This window comes from Purpureocillium lilacinum (assembly GCF_023168085.1).
Source record: "Purpureocillium lilacinum CBS 284.36 DNA, scaffold_8, whole genome shotgun sequence".
NCBI lineage: Eukaryota > Fungi > Ascomycota > Sordariomycetes > Hypocreales > Ophiocordycipitaceae > Purpureocillium > Purpureocillium lilacinum.
In genome coordinates, this window is record NW_027072118.1 from 111,428 (window position 1) to 133,930 (window position 22,503).

A 22,503-nucleotide genomic window follows, 5' to 3' on the forward strand; every position below is an offset into this window, starting at 1 on the left:
TCTCCCACTATTGACGCTGTTGGTTCGCTTCTGCATCATTAGACCGCTTGGCTTTCGTTTTCCGTGTCCGCGACAATACTCTGAGTGGACGTAGACCCCACTCCAGATTCCTTCGCTCTTGGATTTACAACAAATTCTGTCTAGCCTCCTGCCTTTGCGTTCAATATTATGTATTATCGTTGCAGTAAAGAGTGTTTTACAGGTTGTAGTTTGCACACGACCAACATGATGTTGCAATCATGCAGCCGTCGTGCCGCCGCTCCACCTTTGCAATGCTGATGCCTGCCTGCCCTTGGCGTGACCATCGAATCCCTACTTTGGCTCGTCAAAAGTCCCTTTCGCAAAACATGCCGAAATCTTGTTATTCATCTTCTAAAATTGAATCTACTCTTTACGATAGGAGTTAGTGATGCACGTGACATCGACTTACTTTATAAAACTTCAAAGTTCCGCAGAGAAGGACTCGAACCCCTGGACTCTGCAGCATCTCCCTTCTTTTCTTCGTCGTCCTCATCTCTCTGGGTCACCCTCGTCAATGAGGTAGCAAAAATGAAGCCCTTGGAGTTCCTGACGACCGCGGCCATACTCATTTCGCAGGTAGTGTGACCAATATTGAGCTCCCAAGGACCTGGCTGAACTATCTCTAGGGTTACGCGCTCACGCCTCCACTTGATAAGTACGACGTCTTTACCCCGCAATGGGAGATTGAGCTTGCCCCGGGCGGTCCTCTTGTTGTCCTTAACGGGACGGTTCAAGAGGTTCACGCGGAGCTTCTCAAGCTTAATCCTAGCTGGGACACGGATTTCGCGGGTGTGTATGCGAGCGGCTCAACGGATGACCGCGCCAACCTACATGAGATGGAGAAGCGCACAGACTTCCGAGACTCCGCTTATAATTGCTTCGGACGCTGGGGTCGTGCTTCTGCCCATAGCATTTGGGAAGGCATAACTCATCTACGAAAGGTCCCTGGTCGGCCAGGGAACGGTGCCGGGCCGGGAAACTGTGGTCGCGTTAGCTGCTCTTACAGCTCGGCAATTTGGTGGTGCAACGATGTAAGTGGCATAAGCTATAAGAGCGCACTCCCTTCAATGTACCATGAACTGACAAGCGGTAGTCGCGATCTCCAAAAACCCTCAATTCTTTCGGGAGCATCGCTGATGGCGCAGAGTATATTGTTACGAAGTGCCATCTCGGCGATTTTGTACAAATGACGGCCGGGCAAGTTTTTCATTATACTGACTGGAATGTCATCGTTCAAGAAGACAAGTGTTGAGAGAGGCCATGGAGCCGTCTGTTGTGTGATTGGGAATGAAGTTTACTCGCGGAAAGCGCAGGGATGCAGGGTCGGCCGTTCGGACGTAGTGAAAAGGCAGACTGTTAAACATAGAACGGGTGTTGCGCTACGTCCGTCCAAAAATATTGGCGTCATGAAAGAAAAGAACATGGCCAGACTCTCTTGCGGCCGACGTGGCATGTGCAAATCGTCGAGAACATCGACTTGGGGACTCAATGGAGCATGGTACTCGGCCGTCGCTGCGTGCCTGGACTGGGATCTGGTGGGGAAATTCTAGCGCCGGCGCCAAAACATTTGATCTCCGTCGGCGTTAATGGTAGGGGCCGCAGGGCTGCGAATCCTGTGATTCATTGGCACAGCGTCACGCGTCACTTAAATGCGTGGCCCAGGCTTGACCGATTCAAGCACATTCAGTCGAGGGTGATCCCGTGTCACATAGGAATAGTGAACCTGCCATACTGCCGATTCTCTTGAACCCCCAGTCCATTCGGAGACTCGTGTGCGCCATCCACTTCAATCACATTGCGCAGTGAAGACGGCACCGTCATGCCTTCCCCGCCGAATCCGCAAACGAGGTTCCCTACTCTCAAGGGCAAGGTTGCCATCGTCACGAGAGCGTCACGAGGCATCGGCCGCAGCATTGCGCTCGAGCTGGCGAAACAGGGAGTCAAGGTAGAAAGCTAGCGTCTTTGCCGCACCCTAGCCTACATACAGCCAAGCTCATGCGAGACAGGTCGTCGCAACGTACGTGTCGCCGAGCAGCAAGGATGCGATGCAAGACCTTGTTGAACAGGTCAAGCGGATGAAAGGGTCGTCGGACTGCTACGGCGTGCGGGCAGATCTGAGCGACTCATCAAGCGCGAAGACAATCGTCGACGAAACCGTCGCTGCCTTCGGACCACACATCGACATTGTCGTCAACAATGCGGGCATTGAGGTAGTGAAGCCGCTGTCTGAGATTGAAGTTTCAGACTTCAACAATGTCTACAACGTCAACGTTCTCGCCCCGATCCTGCTCATGCGGCAGGTCAAGCCGCGACTGAGGAGGCCGGGTCGAATCATCAACATCGGATCCGTCGGCGCGCGGTCCGGGTTCAAAGATCTGTCTCTGTACTGCTCTTCCAAAGCAGCACTGGAAGGCTTGACGCGGTGCTGGGCAGCAGAGCTTGGATCAGATGGGCATAGCGTCAACGTCGTCAACCCGGGGCCCGTGCAAAGCGACATGCTAGACAACATTCCACAGGACATCATTTCGATGCAAAAGGCTACGACACCATTACAGAATCGCCTAGGGACGTTTAACGACGTCGCGCAAATTGTCGCGTGGCTGGCAAGTGAAGAAAGTCGGTGGGTAACAGGGCAAGCCATCTCGGCGAGCGGCGGATGGGCCATGTACTAACGTTAGAAACCCGAATTGCCAACTCACGTACGCACCGCATTGACTGCCGCGCGCCGGGCCATCCGCCATCCACAATAGTTGCATGCGATGCATGCTGACAAGCATCAATGGCGCTGGACATGAAGTCTACCCAGGAGTTGCCTGTGCTGGGCAGATGGCCGTCTCGGCTCCTTGTATTCCTTGAAGCGGAAGCAAAGTTACTCTGAGACGACACAGCGGTTCAGTGCTGGTAGTGTTTGGGGTTAATTGACCAGAGAGGCACGCACGCTTTGCGTGGTGAAACCTGGGCGTGCTCGGGTGCTGAGGAACACGTACCAAGTACATTTTACACCGAGTTCAACAAGACGAACTGTCCCGTTGAAAGCCAGACTGTAGATCGTGAATTCGACGGATACCGGCGATTGACAGCGGCAACTAAAACGCATTCGCCTCGCCCAAGAGGCCGACAACGCCTCCGGCCGATGCAGCAAGACATCGGCTGGATGGAGCTGACGACGCTGCATCGAGTGATTAGTGGATCAGGGGAGCGACGCCCGCCGGCACCAGAGACCATGACATGATGCTGACTGATTCCCGGGTTTGCCCCTCCCCCTCCTTGTCCCGCGTCTCCCGCCCGCCCTGCTGCCCCTCCCTGCCCCTCATCGTCAGCACTCGGCAATGGCTCCCGACTCCCGGCCAGCGGGCAGCTCAGCGATGCTGTGCACACCACACGGCCAATCAAGCAGGTTGCCCGGCATCTGACAAAGTTCAGCCGCGAGATTGGATAATCACGTCAAACGGGATCAGAACTCTACGTGGAATACCCGCGCGTCGCGGGGGCATGCCTCTCCCTGCGCCAAGTGACCGAAGCAAGCACCCCAACGCGTCTCAAGCTATGACATGTTTACCCGACCACCCGTGCATACCGGAGTGACGACATTGGTGGGTCTAGATATTCCTGCCTATCCAGGTCCTCCGGTTGCTCCCCAGCTCGAGGTCCAGCCATCCCGGCCAGCAGCTTGGTAGCGCCACTTTATTAACTCTCCTCTGCTGCTCCTTGAAACTCTTCACTTCCCCTCACTTCATCACCTCTCAGCTTCCCCTCCCTGACCTGTGCTTCAACCAAAGTCTTCCGATCCTCACGTACAAAACACCGTCACGATGGTCCAGCAAGTTCCCAATGCCGAGCGTCTCACCGACCTCCTGAGCCTCAAGGGCAAGGTCGTCGTCGTCACCGGCGCGTCCGGCCCCCGCGGCATGGGCATTGAGGCTGCTCGTGGCAGCGCAGAAATGGGCGCAGATGTGGCGATAACTTATTCTTCTCGCAAGGAGGGCGCGGAGAAGAACGTTGAGGAGTTGATCCGGGACTATGGAGTCAAGGCTAAGGCGTACAAATGCAACGTTGCCGACTACCCCGATGTCGAGCGCGTTGTGAACGAGATTGTCAAGGACTTTGGCAAGATTGACGGCTTCGTTGCCAAGTAAGTGCCTTTGACTTTCGCTCCTCCATGGAGTGGACAGAACGGACGCTGACCCGTCCAGTGCTGGCGCCACTGCCGACTCTGGCGTCATTGATGGCACCTCGCAGGCCTGGGACAAGGTCATTCAGATCGACCTCAACGGCACCGCCTACTGCGCCAAGGCCGTCGGTGCCCACTTCAAGAAGCAGGGCCACGGCTCTTTCGTCATCACTGCCTCCATGTCTGGCCACATTGCCAACTACCCGCAGGAGCAGACGTCCTACAACGTGGCCAAGGCCGGCTGCATTCACATGGCCCGCTCCCTGGCGAATGAGTGGCGCGACTTTGCCCGAGTCAACAGCATCTCTCCCGGTTACATCGACACCGGTCTGTCTGACTTCATCGACCAGAAGACGCAAGATCTGTGGCGTTCCATGATTCCCGTAAGTCCTAGGTGGGTCCCTGACTTGCAATTCGCCATGAGCTGACGTACGTCGCTACAGATGAACCGCAACGGCCAGGCCAAGGAACTCAAGGGAGCTTACGTCTACCTACTCTCAGACGCCAGTTCCTATACGACCGGCTGTGACCTGACAATCGATGGCGGCTATACCTGCCGATAAGCACGATGTTTCGATGCCGTCTTGTGCTCACACGAGGCGAGGTGGCAAACAAATGTTGGCGAACTTTGGATATTAGATAAAGGCTTGTGCTCAGGAGTGGGCCTTCCCCTCGTCATCAATAAGACCAAAATACGCCGGAGCTTGCAAATTTATGCCTAAGAAAAGTGCAAATGCTAGCTAAATGAGTAAAAAGAGGTGGATCTGGCAGCGGGTGTGAGTCTGACTATCTGCACCGCGTAAGTGTTAGTTGGCACTTGGCAGGATCAGACTATCCAGACTCGCGCGTGGCCGTGATTACATTTGCTATGAGTATTGCAGTAGTAGGTAAAATCATGAACACCCAGGTCGAGGGATACATGTAGGTATGGTTTCGCTGTGGCGATGAATCACTCAATGCCATTAACGCCGAACCGTGATCAACGATGCCTCAATGGCACCGGCGATAAATTGGCTCCCGGCATCTAGTCTCACCACACCAATTCGCCCAGACAGCATAGGCTTTGACCGGAATCACAGGATATTGGCTCAGCTAGCGTTGGTCACCGCAGCTTGTGCGACTTATTCTAAAATTCTGTGCAGATGCACGGCGCTACGTCAAGAATGCCAGCCAAAGTCCGCCAGGCATACACCAGCGCGCGAACAGTAAGGACCTCTAGCTAGCAGTGATTGACAGGCGATGAAGTTGACGCCTTGCAGAAGTCGAGGCCGGGGTGGTGTCGCATGTACCCGATCAAGGCTTCATCATCACCGCTGTTGATGACTTCGCGAAGCCCTGTCCCCGCGATGTACCAGCCACATTTCTTCGTAACCGCCTCCAGAGTTTCTCCAACGAGGAAGTCTGCAGCCCAGGTGCGACCGCTTCCTGGATTGCATGCAAAGGCGACGACGCCACCACGGATTGAGTACCAAGCTGTGGCTGTCCACCACTCTCTGGCATTCCGACCTAGTTGGTTTTTGAGGTCTGCAACCGCCGCATCGCATTGTCCGTGATCGAGGCCGATGCCGCAGCCACACCAGGTGTGGAAAATGACGGTTCGACTAGCTGTAGACACGTCGCGGCTTCCATCGACGCGATGAGGTGGTGGAGCATTGTCGAGGGTCACTATAGGCCCAGAGATGCGTTCGTGGATCTCGTTGCCATTGTCGTCGGTCGTCACCGCGAAAACGCCGTCAGTGATGTTGTCTGGGAGCGAGATGGCAAGGCATAGAGCTGAAATGCCGAGCAACGCCAGACTGGATAATTGCATCATAAAATGCGCCAATGATCGAAACAATTCGATCGGATCGGGCGTCTCTAGTGAAATCTTCAACTGATACATCCAGGCTTACAATGGCAGGGTCACTACTGGTATTTATACGCACCACATGCATATTTACTTGCTGAGAAAACGACACCCCACAGTAGCATCTTATTGCCAAGCGACAGGCGAGCTATCTTGCATTTGCAATGCTCTTAGATAATGGTCGGCAGGCATTCATTCTAGACTTCCATTAGTCGTACGATAGTCACTTGACTATCTATGCATGCAACGGTCTGTTGGTTGAGCGACACCGGATAACGAGTCCCCGTGCTGCTTCATCTACGCCGTGCTAGAGCTGGCTATACCCATTCAGGCAGTTGAACGTTAGAGTTACAGGAGGGTAACGACGGCATACCGCGTACGAGCTGCAGGTTTAAATGACGCTGCTTTCATGACATTGACTGGTGACACAGCTGATGGAAGTTGTCGTCATGTCGCTGCCGGACGACTAGTACGGCAGGTTACTGCTGGCGCTCAGAATAGGTTCTCCCTTATATAAGCGTCACATAGAGCTCTGGCTCGCGCCGTCCAGTGTGATAGGACTTGATGTAATAGGGGCCATCTATAGACAGAGGGGAAGTAGTATGCCGCCATCGGTTCTTTGCCTCGAGGGCGCATTTCCTGAAATTATGGAGGCGCTTTCGAGGCCGCCATCGCTCGCGTCTATGAGTGCCGATGGCCCGATAGACGCCTACGCGAGTGCTTCCTGGGGTCGTTGTAGCGGCAGCTTCATAGACATCGGTTGTGAGGCACAGGATCGCAAGTGGCATAAGCCAAGGCAAGAGCAAGCTACGTATCGTTACAATGCTTCCTGAATGGGTAAAATACATCACATTCGACGGCATGGCATTTCTCAAGTCCACTGCTGGTGCCTTTTTCAAGTCGTGGCGATAAATCAATGGATTAGACCCATGGAGGTTGTGCTCGTTCATTTGAGGGCGTGTAGGGTCTTACGACCTACAGCTGTAAGACCCAAGGCATTTGTTTTGCATTGTATTTCATGATCTCGAAATTGTTGCGCCTCTAAACGCCGTTCCAAATTGCTTCGTCTTCTGAATGTCTGCATCAACAGGATCGCGACCCATGTTACCGATCCTCAGAGTCAAGAGTCATCGCAGTTGGCTGCCACGGTTCCCCACCTCGCGCACTCGACTCGTCAAAAGAAAGGACGGACTTGCCATTGTCGCCTTCTTGGAATTGGACAAAACGGCAGCAAAGTGGGGGGCGCACTAGGATACATTGCTCATAGCCTGAACCGTGCGATCGTTGTCTGGGCGCTGATGCATGGACGTTGTCGCGGCTTTTGAACTGAACGTACGCCCTTAGGATGCTTTGCTTGTAAAAGAACAGCCCCATGCGTCGGCATTTGTCCGCTGGGGTTGAAAGTGAGAATTGAAGGGCTGTCAAGGCCATGCCCTTGCAGGTACTGATGATGAACTGAGCTTCAGCGCAGAATGACATCCTGCTACCATAAGGCGCTGGGAAGCTCCATTGGCGTTGGAAAACGTATCCAGGACGCTCTAGCATGGCTTCAGGCGTGACGCTCGGCTTGTAATTGCCAATGTCGTGGCTTACACCAGCACAGAGGCAGTGCAGTGTGATTGAGGCAGTGAAATGACCCCGGTGTGTTGTCACTGTTCTCGATCATTGCAGCAATCGCTCAGGCGCCACTAGAGATGTACTTAACTAGCTTGACCGCCGCTGACAACTGTATCATCGGTCAGAGGCTATAGGAGTCGCGGACACGTCAACGTCGGACATTGTAGACAAGGTGGGTACGAGGGGAACCGTGAGTACCGCGGCCACCACGGCATTGTAGACATTGTGGGAATCTCGGGAACCATGGGAACGGTGGAAACAAAAGACTCAGAGGAAGTCACAGGAATCTTGGGGCATGGCAGTGTCAAACATCAATCCGGAGAAAGTGGAACTTGCCAAATGTCGGAGAACTTGAGTGATATCAGGGAACGGCGTAGACGGTTCCTACAGCTTCTGAGGACAATACCACAGTGGCGGCCATGCGGACGACAGTCGATTGGCCGGTTGCATCATGTTGCATGCTCCCAAGTACATTGCATGCAGTTGTCATTTTCCTTGCGACTTCTTGCATGTGGACAAAATTGCCACTGTCCTTCACTTGGACCTTGCTTCACCTGGATATGTTCCCAATTACGGCACGACACGTCTCAGCGACGTCCAGAGGCTGCATACTCTCGAACGGCCGGTTAAAATATTTGACGGGGTCGGAGTCACGCCCAGTCTCTCTCTCTCTTAACGTTTCACACTTCAATTCAGCTCGTTCAGTAAGTTGCATGATGGATTGGCGAGATGTCGACAGACAGCAATCGTAGTCTAGGGTACGCGTCGCGTCGCCCACGTGTGGACGACTCCCTTGCTCGAAGCGGCTTGCATCGGCTAGCGTCTCACAACATCATGCTAAGCCGAGCCTCGCAACGTCGTGTCGACTGGGGCGATTTTACGTACAACTCCATCTCGGGCCTCGTGGCAAAGCGATTCTGGGGATTCGCGGAGGTATTAGTCTGGGGAGTGCGGGCTCATCCGTCTGGGGTTTCCCGCAGGCCGGGCCTCATGCACCCCAGAATTCGACGTGGTGGAGTTTTGGTCTTCGTTGAATCTCAACTCGAACCATCCCGAGTCAGTCCACAAACATCGCAGGGAACAGATCGAACGGGAAGAACACTATATATTATCACGTGGAGGCGAGCGAGAGATTGGTAGAGCAGTTGTCTGTGGGGACTGGAAGCAGCCGGATTCTTGCCCTGGACAGCGTCACCCATCGGCGTCCTCAAATGGCCGTTAAGGTCTTGCTCAGCAGGTGTGCAGGTCTCTTGTGGCTATCGACATGTCATTGCCATGCATCACGTCTTGGTGTTATCGCCTGCCATGGTCGGCAAGTTCGGCACGCAAAGACCCATTCCCAAATCCGACAAACAGGGCATTGCGAAGTAGACTGATACCGACAAGCAATAGTTCCTCGTTGATGGATCCGTGGTCGCGGTTAGTTGCCGTATCATGATCTTGGCCGGGCCACGGACAGGCGCTCCTTGTTGCCCCAAACGGAATTGACCGAGGTTTGGCACCAACAACTGGGGAGCAGGACCTCTTGTGCGGGGATTCGTCCCAGCCGGCCGGCGAAAGAGCAAAGGTTCCCACGGTTCGGACAGCTCTTGACAGGTCAGGTCTGAATGGACAGCGACAGAAATCCTCGTCCACATAAGCGCGGCGCGCTTTGCTTCTCAGGGGCAGATTATTTTTGTCACCATCCGAGGCCAACCCAGCGCCTGACTGCACCCGTCCTCGTACGTAAAGACATTGGTGGGTGTCAGCAGCCCGGCGGAGCCAAGAGATGCAAAGGTTCCCAGCTCGGGAGGCTGGAACTGGTCCACTTGGCATGCATGTGGCAAAGGTTAACAGAGAAGCCCGGCGCTATCCCTGGATTGGCCCAGCCACTGACAGGGGCGACATTTGAGATCGCGGGCAGAACCAAGACCACCAAGAGATCCTTTGTCCGAGCGACCCTGCGACTAGGTGATGGACAGTCTTTGGGTGGCTAGGCGAGTCCTTGCAAAGAGTTGGTCCATGTCGGCGTCGGGCTCTGGGCAAAGACTGTGGGTCGAGACGACTGACTGAATGCACACTCTCGGAGACTGTTTGCCTCGCCAGTTCTCGACATGTCCTTTCCGGTAGTTGGCAGGCGAAACTGCACGGATACCACGCACAGGCTATTTCTGTTAAGCCTGACCGTCCCGCCCGACGCACGCACGCCCAACTGCAGAACCTCATTTCGCCAGCAACGCGCCTGTGAATACAACGACCTTCCCGATTCTCCCCAGCCTGAGCGAATAAGCATAACTGAAGCGCCGATTCCTCACGCGTGAGGCTCTTGGCACGACGCCGACACCAGCCAGTTGAGGAGTGGCCAGTGCGACGACTGGATGCCGTGCATCAAAGCCGTCAACTGATTCCAGTGCGATGGATGTGGGACGCCTCAGCCCGAGGTGATGGTTAGCATCACCGCCCAGCTGATGGTGCGCGGGACATGAGAGAATGGAGGCAGCCCACGCATGGGCTGCCTGTCACGCAGCACACACTGGACCTGGCTGACAGGGCCAGGACCACCAGGTGAGCACAACTTTGCTCGCCACGAGGGCGGATGTGCCACATTGCAGGTCGTAGCGCGTGCGGTCAGGCCGGGGTATTGAGGCGGAAAACGGGAGAGCGACGGCGCCTGAGTGCCGTTGCTTTCCAGCGCGCCTGTTCCGCTCTGTCACTGTCAATCGAGGCTAGCAAGATGAATCATTTACGGGCTGATCCGGAGACATGTAGTTCTTCCTTTCAAGAGGTGGTCTATTTTTGACTTGCGTCGAGTAGCAGTGCCCTTTGCACGCCGCATCTCCTGATGGGTGCAGTCGGCCAGCTACCAGTCTTACCTCGCGACAAGTGACACCGAGCTTTGAGGAGATGGTACGTAGCCTTTCGAAGCCCCAGCAGTCTTTGTGTACGGAGCTATCGTCAGAAACATCGGCGACATTGACTTCGACCAAATACAGTGCGAGCCCTCTATAGACGGGAAGCTTCCGCTTTCTCCTGGCGTCCAATGTCAAGTCGACATACAGGGAAGACGACCATGGCAAAGTCCCCCAGATCAAAGCGTGGTTCGCAACCCCAGAAAACGCGGGTGGTGTTTGAGTTGAGTTGGTCCCCCTTCCGGCATCGAGCCCCCCCTGCACATGCAGCCATGCCACCCGGCTCCACTGCACGGCCGACCCCTGTGGCGCCCAAGCGCCCTCCTGGGCCAGAGCGTAATCGGCCGAGAACGCGTGCTAGGAGGGCCAAAGGGCGTGGGTGGTGCTGGCCCTCGGCGGCCACGAGGGGCTCGCTCCTGGCCGGACCGCTCCCAGCCCGTGGCTACAAAAGTCCCCGACCCAAAACGATGCATTTCTCCGTTGCAAGCTCGCCAAGTCGCGATGGCGGTTTTGACGAGCAAAATGCCTTCGGGCACTGGTCGTGGGCGCAAGCTCCAACAGTCGCCGTCCGAGAGAGACGAGTGCAATGTTTGAGTCCTGAGTCCTGACATTTCAGGAACCCGCCGGCTCGGGTCAGCGGCAGCTATTACGGCATGAAATAGACATAAAGTAGGATCACCATGCCGCCGCCAGCGCCTGTTCAGGAAGCTGGCCACGACAGAGTGCCACCACACCGTCAGCGAGTGTCGCGCAGTCACGCGCGAGCTGGCGAACTTCTGGAAAGCCAGCGAGGCCAGAAGCGGCTAGCACGGCGGGATGAGGGAGGCAGATGAGCCCTCGGGCCAGGGCCCTTTTGGCGGGCAGAAACAAGATGCGGCTGCGCGTGGCGCCGCGCCGGGCAGCCCATAGTGCTCCTGGTGGCGAACTGCAGGCCAGGGCACTTCAGGCTGGACGTGAAGGCTGGACAGAGCTCCCGGAAAAGCAGCTCTTGGTGACATGGACCTGTTCAGCGGGGGAACCATGCCTCGGGTCCTTTCTACACATCTGCCAAGACCCTCTTACCTGTCATGGGAGGTGCTTGAAGCCAAGAATTAATACCTTGGCTGCGGTCGCTTGCATCAATGGCATTCTGCCCAAGGCGATTTGATGGGAATCAACTGGGGCCCTCGACTTCAGTCCTTATCGCGGCCGGCAAGCATGATCCTGCATGAGATGCTCCGTCGCACGACAGCCAACCCACCGAATTGGCTGAAGTCGCCGGGCAGACAGCACAGATAGCCGGCGCCATCGCTGCAGAGATTACACAGAGATACGGAGCCCCAAAGTCCCAGGCCAGGCGAGGCAAGGCCGCCCAGGCAAGGCGGAGGCATCGCCGCGCCCAACCCACTTCGTCGATCCGTTGGTCTCGGTCGCTTCCGCCGGCCTGCCAATCGCAGGCGACAGGCGTCCGTTTCGAGCGGCCAGAGACCCTCGTGAGGGAGTGGCGCGCCCGCCCGTCAGCACCCTGCCTGCTGCTTCTTGAAAAAGTTCCTCCAGCTTGTGCTGCTTGTGTCCGGGGGCGAACCAGGGGAGCTCACCCCCTCCCCGGACACCGCGAGCCCACACTGGCAAGACTGGCTCGTCCTCTGTCGAGCACCGCGCGAGGACGGGGCCGGGTGCGGGAGGGATCTTTTGCATGCAAGCGCAAGAGAGTGGCGTTAGCGGGTGGTGCTAGGGGGCGAGGAACCGTCTTGGCTGTGGAGTCTGGACATCGACAATGCGGCCGGGGGGTGTCGACGTCGGGACTGGATCGTCGCATGCGTGGGAAGCACGAGTGCGACCTCAAGGGCCTGCCCGGACAGGCAAGGAGGGACAGGAGCCAGCAGATGGCGACAGCAACAGCGCACAAACCAGCGAGCGCTGGGGGTCTGGTCGTTTCGTTTATAACGACGCTGAGCTCCCGCTTCGTCTGTGCGCAGCGTCTTGTCTTCCCATCGTCCGCCCGCTTCTCCTCGTCGCCAGCCGTTGACTCGACTGGCCTCGTGTCCCTTTCACAGAGCTCGTCCAGTGTAGACCTCAGAGTAGACCTACGGAGACAGCTCCCGCCGTCGCCATCATGGCTGACGCCTCCCCCACGATCCACGCGCGCGATGCGCAGTACGCGCCCATGGGCAACATCGAGAAGCACCCGTCCATCGAGGCCGTCGATGTCGCCTCCGTCACCAAGTCCAACTCGGACGACAACGAGGACAGGATCACCGACCTGTTCGTCAGCTTCCCCGAGGTCAAGGGTATCGCGCCCGAGACGAACCCGCTCACGGTCCGTGCCGTCTTGACCGGCATCGTGCTGGGCTCGCTGGTCAACGCCTCCAACGTCTATCTCGGTATGCTTTGCCCCTCGTTGTTCAATGTGACGTACAGTCAGCTAACCGCCCCCCGCCACCAGGTCTCAAGACTGGCTTCACCTTCACTGCCAACATGTTCGGTGCCATCTTCGGCTACGGTGTCATCCTGCTGCTCACCAAGACGCTGCCCAACCTTGCCGGCGTTGGCGGCCCCTTCGGTCCCCAAGAGAACTCCATCGTCCAGGCGTCCGCCACGGGCGCTGGTGGCATGGCTGGTGTCTTCGTCGCCGGTCTTCCCGCCATGTACAGACTCGGCCTTCTGTCCGACGACCCCAAGTCAGACTTTCCCCGAATCCTGACCATCACAATCATCTGCGCCTTCTTTGGCCTCTTTGCCGCAGTGCCCCTGCGCAAGTTCTTCATCATCAACGTCGCCCGCGAGCTCAACATGGTCTTCCCCACGCCGACGGCCACGGCACTGGCCATCCGTTCCATGCACGCCGTGGGCTCGGGCGCCGCTGACGCCATGAAGAAGATCAAGGCCCTAGGCTACTCCTTCGTGGGTGCCTTCGTCCACATTGTCGTTTCTCAGTACGCGGACGGCATCCTCCACAACTGGCACTTCTTCGCCTGGATCCACTCCTGTAAGTCCTGACATGAACACTGCCCGGCTTTGCTGCATACAGCATGCTGACGAGCGAGAACAGGGTCGCACTACACCAGCTGGGCGCTGAACATCGACAACTGGGGCTGGTACCTACAGCTGACTCCCGCCTTCTTCGGCTCCGGCATCCTCGTCGGCCTCAACGCTGCCATCTCCTGGTGGGGCGGCACCGTTGTCGCCTACGGCCTTATCGGCCCCCTCCTGGTGCACTACGGCGAGTGCATTGGCATCGAGATTGGGGAGGGCAAGTGGGCCGGCCAGGTCAGCTTCAACAGTCTCTCTGGCGTCAGCAAGCCTGGCTACGTCCCCAGCCCTCGCTACTGGATGCTGTGGCCCGGTGTCATGGTCCTCATCGTCTACTCCCTGGTCGAGTTCGTGCTGCACTTCCGCGTCGTCTGGGACGGCGCCAAGCTTGCCTTCCGCAGCTTGGCCGTCACTGCCAACACCCACATGCAGAAGCGTGGCAAGTCCAGCCCCTTCCTCGAGAAGCAGGCCGCCAAGGCCAACGAGCGCGAGAGCTTGCTTCAGGACTTTGCCCCCCCGGAACACCAGGTCCCTACCTGGCTCTGGATCACCGGTGCTCTTGTCATGGTCGTCGTTTCCTGCTTTGTGTGCCACTTCCAGTTCCACATGAACGCCGGCCTCGCCATCCTTGCCTGCATCCTGGGTCTCATCTTTGCCTTCCTCTCCATCTACGGCGGTGCCGTCACCGATACCGCGCCCCTGACGGCCTCGGCCAAGGCCTCTCAGCTGGTCTTCGGTGGTATCACCAAGGGCCACATGGATGTCAAGAGCGCGCAGAGGGTCAACCTCATTGCTGGTAACATCGCCTCTGGCTGCGCCGACGTCGCCACCTCCCTGACCAGCGACTTCCGCGTCGGCTTCCTGCTCAAGACGCCGCCCCACCTGCAGTTCTACGCGCAGGCCATGGGTGCCCTCGTTTCCGTCTTCCTTGCACCCGGCATCTTCGTCCTGTTCATGTCCGCCTACCCCTGTGTCTGGAAGGAGGTCAGCCCCAAGGAGCAGGCTTCCTGCCCATTCCAGGCGCCGTCAGTCGTTGCCTGGAAGGCCGTCGCCGAGGCCGTGACCCTGGACAAGATCCCCATCCCGCTGTCCTGCACCATCTTCTCCATTGTCATGGGCGTCGTCGCTGCGCTGCAGGCTGTGCTCAAGAACTTCTACCTCGTCGGCGACCGACAGAAGTATCGCAACTGGCTCCCCAACTGGATGGCCATTGGTGTCGCCTGGGTCCTGGGCGTCGACTCTGGCTACGCCAACGCGATTCTCTTCGGCTCCATCACTGCCTACTTCTGGCAGAAGAAGAACGCCAAGAGCTTCGAGATGTACGCCTTTAGCGTAGCTGCTGGTCTGATCGCTGGCGAGGGTCTGGCTGGTGTTGTCAATGCGGCGCTGACGCTGGGCGAAGTGGATGGCGTCGTCAAGGGCACAACGATGGGCCTGCCTGGGCAGTATTAAATTTAGTAATGATAGCGATGGACTGATACCCCATGACGCCCGCGATGAGGGGTCGTGGATTTGAACGGACGGCATAATATACCGATATCTACCGAGTACCTTGGCGGCGTGCACATTCCGGAACCTCTGGGGCCACTCGGTCCATGACGGGACGCTGTCAACTGCCGTGCCGTGGCATGCGTAGTCCGCTCTGCAACCATTGTGGGAGGCACGTCGGATGGAGTCTCATGTAACCTGCCGAGCCTTGAGTGGCCACTAGGCGCTTTCCACGAGACAAAAGTCGCAGGGAGAATCTTCGCACACAGTGTTCAATGCTCGCAAGGCTCATGCACCCGCAGCTCAACTGGTGTATACGACAAGGCTCGGGCGCAAGTACGTACATGCGGGTAGTAGACTGACGTCCTGGCCACGTGGTGGGACAACGCTCTGGTCGCCCTGTGCCTTGACCTGCTATTGCACTGGCGAGTGGCTGGCAGTACGAGACGACATGTCAGGATGGCCGGCATTCGGACACGATCCACAGATGTTGTCTGGCGGATGGCCAACGCGCCTTGGGTCCACAAGCAATGTGCGCCGTTGATGTCGTGTTGGCTGAAGCGACCGGACCGCACGTTGCTCCAAGTGGACTGAGCTTCGCCAACGTGCGCTTCAAACAATAAAGGCTGAAACACAATGTCGGATAGTTGGCGTCATTCGATTTATTCGCGCCAGCTCCATGGAGATTCTGCTGCGCCTCGCGGGCCCGCCCACAACCCATAGATGGGCACGGGATTACTTCCGCGGCGAGTTGAAGCCGTCATGGGAACACTCAGTCCATACAGTAAACACACAGGACGCGCGACACTGTGGGGTATGCCTTCAATCCTGAGGCTGGCATCTCCACCATCGCCGGGTTGTTGGCTCAACTCGCCCTTAACATAGCGTGCACGTGCCTGGCACCACCGTACAGCACGTATGAAGATAACAGGAAGCCATGGTATTTGCTGCAAACACTGTAGCGACCTTGAGCCTCCGCGGATCCGTAATTCCGTACACGGTATAGCCATTCGCTCATCCAACTCTCGTGGATATATGTCTGGTGCCGGCCGCCTCTTGTCCTTACAGCTCGTTGACTTCGAACGGCTTTGATCATTGATCTCCTTACGACAACCCAACAGCTTTGTTGCCTCCGCTTGAGACGCTTCTAGCATGCGCGCCATCTCCCTCTTCCTCGGCCTTGCGACCCTCGGCATCGCTGCCGTCCTTCCCAGAAACGCCACAGACGGCGTGTACGTGGTCACATTAGATGACGCCGGCAACGAAGTGCACCGCCGCGTAGCCGACCCCCTCGTTTCGAAGAGGGATGGTATAGGAAGCGCCATCGGCATCGACATCGGCATTGGCGCCGAGCGTGCCTACAAGGTAAATGTCAAGTGCCACTGCTACCACGACCTGCCCAAGAAGGACGTAGAGGCCGCCGTCGCGGATCTCAAGTGGCAGGTTGGGCCGTTTCAGCAGTTCGGGTTCCCGGCCATATACTCGCGCCGTGGCGACGTGGTTGCTTTCGCCTGCAACCCCGGTCTGAATATGGCGTACACCTCGAGATGGCTCATCCCCCGGATGCTGGACGCTGTGACGCAGAAGTGTGGGAAGAACGTGATCGGCGCGTCCACCCGGCCAAGCAGCGACAGCTACCCGGAGGCATACGTGGGCTACATGCAATACCTTGAAGGCTACAGTATGTGCACTGTAGTCCAGGGCTGGGAAACCAACTCTTGTTGATGGGTTCGCGGCGCACATCACGGAGTACTTCGTACAGTACACGAGTGTTGGTACGACATGGAACTAGGGCCGGGGCAGATCAATTGGAGAAACACCGCAAGCGAAACCCCCACGAGCAGCCGTGCGCGACAAGGAAGCCATCATCAACTCTTCCGCTTTTCTGTCGGAGCAACCAAGGCGTACTTCTAAAGGCGTTGACAGCGAGTGTACATAATACTTTAACGAATGTGGCAACCTGGCGCATCGATGCAGGTTTCATCTTGATTCCACCCACTTACTGCCACGCTCGTTGTCTCCTTGTGTTTACAGTACACGCCCTGGCCATCAGAGGGGTGTCTCGTTCGGTGCTGACGGTTAGCGAACGTTAAAGGATAAATGCTGGCAACACCAGATGCCTCCTGCTTGTCAAACAGGCGAGCGCCCATGTCGCGTCCGAGACAAGACAAGCAGGCGGGAGCTGGTCGGCATGCACACGGGCGAATGTCTGGGACCACCGACGCCACCAAAAACCCGGGAAGCAACGATGTCGGCTTCTGACACAACTGTGCAACCAGAGCCCTTGCGTTAGTGCCGTTGCTCGCGAGGGTTTTGGGCGCTCTTTGGAGAAGATGCCGGGTGGTATCTCGTGACCGAAGACGGGTTCCTGGACGCCCCAAGCGAGCCGTCGAACTGTAGCTCACTTGCAGCAGGCAAGCAAATCGGACATGCCGCTCGACGCTCGCTGGTGCAGCCCCAAAACCCGGTGCCTGGATCCACAGATGGTGGCCAGCCCGCCGGACCGGTTGCAGGGTGGGAGACAAAGTTTAGGCTAGCCGGGGAGGGCTCTGGGACACCACCCGCCTCTTGACTCGCTCCATGGCGCTGCGGCCAGGGGCGTTTTGGAAAAGGCAGGAGATGCATCCATCGCTCGCTTGGTTCCATGACTGACGTTGACGTCTGATGGCCGTGCTGTCAATGCTGTCGTGTCCATAGCGCCAGACCCGGCAGGCGGGGCGCGTCTGGTCCGTCACCGACACGAAGGACGTGACACGTCATTTTGCGTGTGCGACGGGAAGACACCAGCAGGCCGCCAATCGTGGCACCCAGCATTCCCTGCCGCGGCGGCGTCCAAGGGCATGTGAGGTTGTTCTACTCGGCACATGCCCTGGACGCGGAGGCTTGCCAGACACGATGCCAGGCCCTCCGTACTGCTCAAGGCAAATAAATGTCATGCTTCCAGAGTCTCCCAGCACCCACGTGTGCGTGCACCACTGCGGATTGAGGATCTGGTGATTTCTTCCGACGACAGGGGCAGATCTTGGACGCTCCACTGTCCTGGGCGGGGCGTGGTGGCTGATGTGCCGCCTCGCGTTGAAGACTCCATCACTGTCCAGGTTCGCTTGCTGGTCATGTCATATTTTAATTGCGGCTTGGGCTTTGTGCTCCGTACCCAAGACGCAGCAGTTGGGCCATTGACAGTGTCATCGGTGCGGCTGATTTGTCTTACTGACGAGGCTCCCCGGTCTCGGGGATCAAGTCAAGTCACGATGAACAGCGATCTCCAGAGCACCAGGGCCGTTCAAGACACCACCACGGCCATGATCGCTGTGGGCCGCAACGGCCAATTGCCGATCCCGCTCCCACCCACCGCTCAGACCTGAGGACAGATGGGACATCCGATTGGCGGCGCGTGGCGGCGCTCGAGTCTTTGCGTGGCCAGGGGGGCCTCACCCCCCCTTGATCGCCAGGCCGTCCAAAGCCCACAGGGTCCAGGGGTTACAGAACTGGCAAAAGCAATTCCTCTAGCGCACGATTGACACCCATTTCAGCGGCAGCTGAGCCCGAGGCGCTGGAAGAGGTGGTGGGATTGGCAAGCGTTTCTTCTTCTTCCTCCCCCCATCGTTGATCCGTCGTCATCTGTCATCCTCTTTCAGCGTCTTGTTGCTCTGGGGCGTTGATCCCCTTCGTTCAATCTCCCCGTCTCTCATTTCAACCGCCGCCTCGTCGACCTGTGCAGCCAGATTCGTGGCTCGACGACGATGCAGCCTCCACGGATACTGGATCCTCCCAGCATCGTCTGACGGCCAACCCCGCCGCCTCCATCGATTTGATCCCCGTCACCCCAATCCATCCGGCCGCCATGGCCACCCTCGGCAACCTGCTCGAGGGGCGAGGCTTTCTCGACATCTTTGTACGCCTCTCTCCTACACCCCAGATTTCGCCGCCAGACCACGCTGAGCCCGTCGTACGCGGGCTGAGCGCGACAATGAGTATGGCTAACCGGCTGGCTGCAGAAAGGCGGCAAAGACCCTCGAGTCGGGTCCGGCAGAGGTGACTCGTCCGGCGGCGGGACGCTCAGTACGTCGGCCAACAACAAGACGTCGTCGCTGGGCAAGCTGGGCGCCACATTCATCCCCATTGCCATCTACGTTGCCGTGTGTGTCGTCATCTTCGTCGTGCTGCGGCGCAGGTGCACGCGCGTGTATGCGCCGAGAACCATATCCGCCTTGCGAGCGCCAGAGTGAGTGCCCTGCTCGCGTGACCTTATCCGATCCTTGGCTCATCAAAGAAGACTACCAAGCAAGGCCCTCCCCTCTGGCTGGCTCAACTGGGTCGTGCCCTTTTTCAAGGTTTCGGACACAGTGGTCCTTAACAATGGCTCGCTCGATGCATTCTTCTTCCTGCGGTTCCTCAAGGTCTTGAGGAACATTTGCGTCGGAGGCTGCCTCATTCTTTGGCCCGTTCTCTTTCCGATACACGCGACCGGCGGCGGCGGGCTCACTGAGCTGGACCTCTTGACGATAGGCAATGTCAAAGACCCGGGCAGGCTGTATGCCCATGCCTTCATGGCATGGGCTTTTTTCGGTGGGAACTCCTCCTGTATGACCCTGGGTGCCGCCTCTTGCTAACGCGCGCCAGGATTTGTCTTGTACATGATTGTGCGCGAGTGCATTTACTACATCAACATTCGCCAGGCGTACCTGTCATCCCCGTACTACGCCGAGCGCATCTCCTCGCGCACCATTCTGCTGCAGTGCGTGCCGGAGTCCTATCTCAACGAGCGACGTCTTCGCAAGCTGTACGGCGACTCGGTGAAGCGCGTCACCATCCCGCGGACGACCAAGGCGCTGGCCAACATGGTCAAGGAGCGCGAGCAGACGGCCATGCGATTGGAGAAGGCCGAGGTGGAGCTTATCCGCAAGGCCAATGCGGCGAGGGTGAAGCAGGCGAAGAAGACGGCCAAGAAGGAGGCGAAGGAGGCGAGGCGGGCAAGCAAGACGATGGCAACATCGGAGACTCACGAGTTGAAGCAGGACGACGCGGCGCAATCTCAGTTACCGCACTCGGACTCCGTCCTCTCGCAGCAGGACCTCGTCGCAGTGGGCACGAACTCGATCAGCGACGACAGCCAAATGGAAGCTCGAGGGGGATGCGTCGTTGTCGAGCTCCCCGGTGCAGCAACCATGGAGGCGGATGAGAAAGACGCCGAGGCCGACGAGGCAGTTCATGTTGTGAGAACCGACACGAGCGATACGAAACGGGACGACGAAGAAGACGAGTACGCCCATCCGTACGGTCTCGACCCGAAGCTTGCCGACGTCAGGGGCTCCGTCGCGGCGCAGTATATTCCAGTGCAGCAGCGGCCCTACCACCGGCCCCTGGGGAACTTTCTCCGCCGCGTCGACACGATTCGGTGGACGCGCAACCGTCTGCGCGAGCTCAACGTGCAGATTTACAAGATGCGCAAGCAGGTCCGCCGTGGAGAGGGCGCCACGCTGCCCGCGGCCTTCATCGAGTTCCACACCCAGGAGAGCGCACAGGCGGCGCACCAGGTGCTCGTGCATCACCGGCCGCTGCAGATGTCGTCGCGCCTCCTGGGCGTGCGGCCCGACGAAGTCATCTGGAAGTCGCTGCGCATGTCTTGGTGGGAGCGCATCGCCCGGCGCTTCTTCGTGCTGTCGCTCGTTACCCTCGCCGTCATATTCTGGTCCATACCATCGGCCGCCATCGGGCTCATATCGCAGATCGACTTCCTGGCCAAGAACATCATCGTCCTATCGTGGCTGCTGAAGCTGCCTTCGGTCGTTGTCAACTTCCTCCAGGGCTTCGTCCCGGCCATCGCGTTGTCACTGTGGATGGCGGCCGTGCCCATCATGTTGCGCTTCTGCGGCAGAGTGGCCGGCATCCCTACTGTGACCATGGTTGAGCTGTTTGTCCAAAATGGCTACTTTGCATTCCAGGTTGTCCAGGTCTTTCTCATCACGACCCTCACGTCGGCGGCGTCTGCCGCCTTTACCGACATCCTCGAAAACCCCATCAAGGCCAAGGACATATTGGCCACTAATCTACCCATGGCCTCCAACTTCTACCTCTCATACATCCTCATCCAATGCCTCGCCAGCAGCGGGACCGATCTTTTGCATGTCTTTGCATTGATACGGCACTACGGCCTCGACAAGATGAGCAGCTTGCCACGCACGAGATACCGGGCGTGGCGGCGATTGCGGCCGGCGCGATGGGGCGGCGTGTTCCCCGTCTTTGCCAATATGGGCGTTATCGGTAGGTTCAACGGAGCGTTACTGCGTTTCGTGCAGAATGTTTTCCTGTTTGCTGACTCGCATTTCACAGCCATGAGCTACGCGTGCATTGCGCCTCTGATTCTCGTCTTCGCCGCTGGCGGCATGGCGGCCATGCGCCTCGTCTGGCGATACAACCTCCTCTACGTCTACGATTCCGACTTTGACAGCAAGGGCCTCTTCTACCCCCGCGCACTGCTCCACCTCATAATAGGGCTCTACCTTGCCGAGATCTGTCTGATCGGTCTCTTTGCGCTGCACCTGGCGTTCGGCCCCCTGGCCATGATGGTGATGTTCTTCATCTTTACAGGACTGGTGCACCTATCGCTAGGCGACGCGATTGCTCCACTGTTGCAAAACCTTCCGCAGACGCTGGCGATGGAGCCTGATGTGCAGCGAGAGGAGCGTGAGGCCAAAGAGCGGGCGCGGGAGCTGGCAAGGGCACGCGCGGCGGAGGAAGGCGACGAGACAGGGGCAAACAACGACTATTATGATACCACGCAAACCTTTGGCGAGGAACAGGACGGTCGCGGCGACGGCGACAACGACGACTTCATCGACGACGATGACGAGGGCATCGAGACCGAAGACGAAGAGGAGCACATAGTGACGAGCGAGCGGGCACTCGAAGGCGCGGGAAGCATCAAGGCCACCCTCGCCGAATGGCTAAAGCACACCACGAAGTCTAAGATGCAGTCCGAGGCATCACGCTCCGGCATCACCGACGCCTTCGACAAGGTCGCGCTCTGGACAGGCGCGAAGCGCGATCCGAAGAAGCCCCCCGGCCTCGTCGCGCGATGGCTGCATCCCGAAGAGTACGAGGACTTTGTCGCGCTGCGCGAGGCCCTGATCGAGCCGGAGGAGAAGCACCGACCCAAGATCGAATACCCGCCAGGCCCGCGGAAACGATTCTGCGAGTTCACGCCGCCAGAGGTGTGGGCTCCGCGGCCGACGCTCTGGATCCCCAGGGATGAGGCCAGGGTCAGCCGGCAGGAGGTGGCGCACACGAGAAAGTATACGCCGGTCTCGGACAAGGCGGCGATCATGGACGACAAGGGCAGGATCACGGTCTTCTTTGACGAGGCGCCGCTGCATGAGCCGAGACTGATGCTATAAACTCCAGCACAGAGCCTGGTATATGTACAAGTAGTTATTATTTCGAATATAATCGTAATGGCA

At 57.9% G+C, this 22,503-nt stretch overlaps 5 protein-coding genes across 5 annotated transcripts; all 5 read left to right on the top strand.

Annotated features, from left to right (window-relative positions):
- Positions 1 to 1,840: 1,840 nt before the first annotated feature.
- Positions 1,841 to 2,693, top strand: PLICBS_009895 (uncharacterized protein; the record flags this gene model as incomplete). Its single annotated transcript, XM_018328092.2, has 2 exons — positions 1,841 to 1,966; positions 2,028 to 2,693. The coding sequence occupies 2 exons, from the start codon at positions 1,841 to 1,843 to the stop codon at positions 2,691 to 2,693; spliced, it is 792 nt and encodes a 263-aa protein (XP_018173325.2).
- Positions 2,694 to 3,833: 1,140 nt separating this feature from the next.
- On the top strand, positions 3,834 to 4,755 carry PLICBS_009896 (L-xylulose reductase; the record flags this gene model as incomplete). The annotated part of the gene is made up of 3 exons (XM_018328091.1): positions 3,834 to 4,153; positions 4,215 to 4,575; positions 4,636 to 4,755. The coding sequence occupies 3 exons, from the start codon at positions 3,834 to 3,836 to the stop codon at positions 4,753 to 4,755; spliced, it is 801 nt and encodes a 266-aa protein (XP_018173324.1).
- Positions 4,756 to 12,638: 7,883 nt separating this feature from the next.
- Positions 12,639 to 15,007, top strand: PLICBS_009897 (uncharacterized protein; the record flags this gene model as incomplete). Its single annotated transcript, XM_018328086.1, has 3 exons — positions 12,639 to 12,906; positions 12,969 to 13,511; positions 13,575 to 15,007. The coding sequence occupies 3 exons, from the start codon at positions 12,639 to 12,641 to the stop codon at positions 15,005 to 15,007; spliced, it is 2,244 nt and encodes a 747-aa protein (XP_018173319.1).
- A 1,188-nt stretch (positions 15,008 to 16,195) lies between these two features.
- Positions 16,196 to 17,143, top strand: PLICBS_009898 (uncharacterized protein; the record flags this gene model as incomplete). Its single annotated transcript, XM_018328084.1, has 2 exons — positions 16,196 to 16,724; positions 17,139 to 17,143. 2 exons carry the CDS (start codon positions 16,196 to 16,198, stop codon positions 17,141 to 17,143), a joined length of 534 nt encoding a protein of 177 aa, XP_018173317.1.
- A 1,744-nt stretch (positions 17,144 to 18,887) lies between these two features.
- On the top strand, positions 18,888 to 22,440 carry PLICBS_009899 (uncharacterized protein; the record flags this gene model as incomplete). The annotated part of the gene is made up of 5 exons (XM_065601745.1): positions 18,888 to 18,938; positions 19,042 to 19,268; positions 19,329 to 19,612; positions 19,667 to 21,307; positions 21,377 to 22,440. 5 exons carry the CDS (start codon positions 18,888 to 18,890, stop codon positions 22,438 to 22,440), a joined length of 3,267 nt encoding a protein of 1,088 aa, XP_065457817.1.
- Between the last annotated feature and the right edge of the window lie 63 nt (positions 22,441 to 22,503).